This window comes from Otolemur garnettii, unplaced genomic scaffold (genome assembly GCF_000181295.1).
Source record: "Otolemur garnettii isolate 467f Iridium unplaced genomic scaffold, OtoGar3 scaffold00144, whole genome shotgun sequence".
NCBI lineage: Eukaryota > Metazoa > Chordata > Mammalia > Primates > Galagidae > Otolemur > Otolemur garnettii.
This window is the reverse complement of record NW_003852539.1, coordinates 4102748-4103110: the sequence shown is the minus strand read 5'-3', so window position 1 is coordinate 4103110 and position 363 is coordinate 4102748. Positions and strand designations below refer to the sequence as shown.

At 32.0% G+C, this 363-nt stretch overlaps 1 protein-coding gene and 1 long non-coding RNA gene across 2 annotated transcripts in view; one reads left to right on the top strand and one right to left on the bottom strand.

Annotated features, from left to right (window-relative positions):
- LOC105887918 overlaps positions 1–363 on the bottom strand; it is a 21033-nt gene that overhangs the window by 12485 nt on the left and 8185 nt on the right. The window lies entirely within an intron of this gene.
- AKIRIN1 (akirin 1) overlaps positions 1–363 on the top strand; it is a 14884-nt gene extending 14521 nt beyond the window's left edge. Inside the window, exon 5 of the mRNA XM_003798998.1 lies at positions 237–363. Coding sequence (XP_003799046.1) covers positions 237–247 — 11 coding nt within the window. The 3' untranslated portion in view covers positions 248–363. The remainder of the gene's footprint in view (positions 1–236) is intronic.

Genomic DNA, 363 nt, shown 5'->3' with positions numbered 1-363 from the left:
AAAAAAAAAAAAAAAAAGAAGAAAAAAAGCTTATTCTAACATCTTCTAACTACCAGTTACTCAAGATATAACTTATCAACAGCTATATATCTATAAATTTGAGTCAATTTGTTAAATTCCTGAGGTTTAGGACCTTTTAATTGGCAGTGCGTATCCTTCATACGTTTATTATCATTTTTAAAAGCATGACACTAAATTTTTTTGTATTCTTTTTGGGTTTTATTCCTAATTTACAGATGTGTCCTGAAGCTTTGTTGCATATCCGGGTACCAGGTTTGACCTCAAGAGATGGCTGCTGTACACTTTTTGCAACTGGTTTGATATCACATTTCAGCTCCAACTTTGCATCCTGAGAACACATAA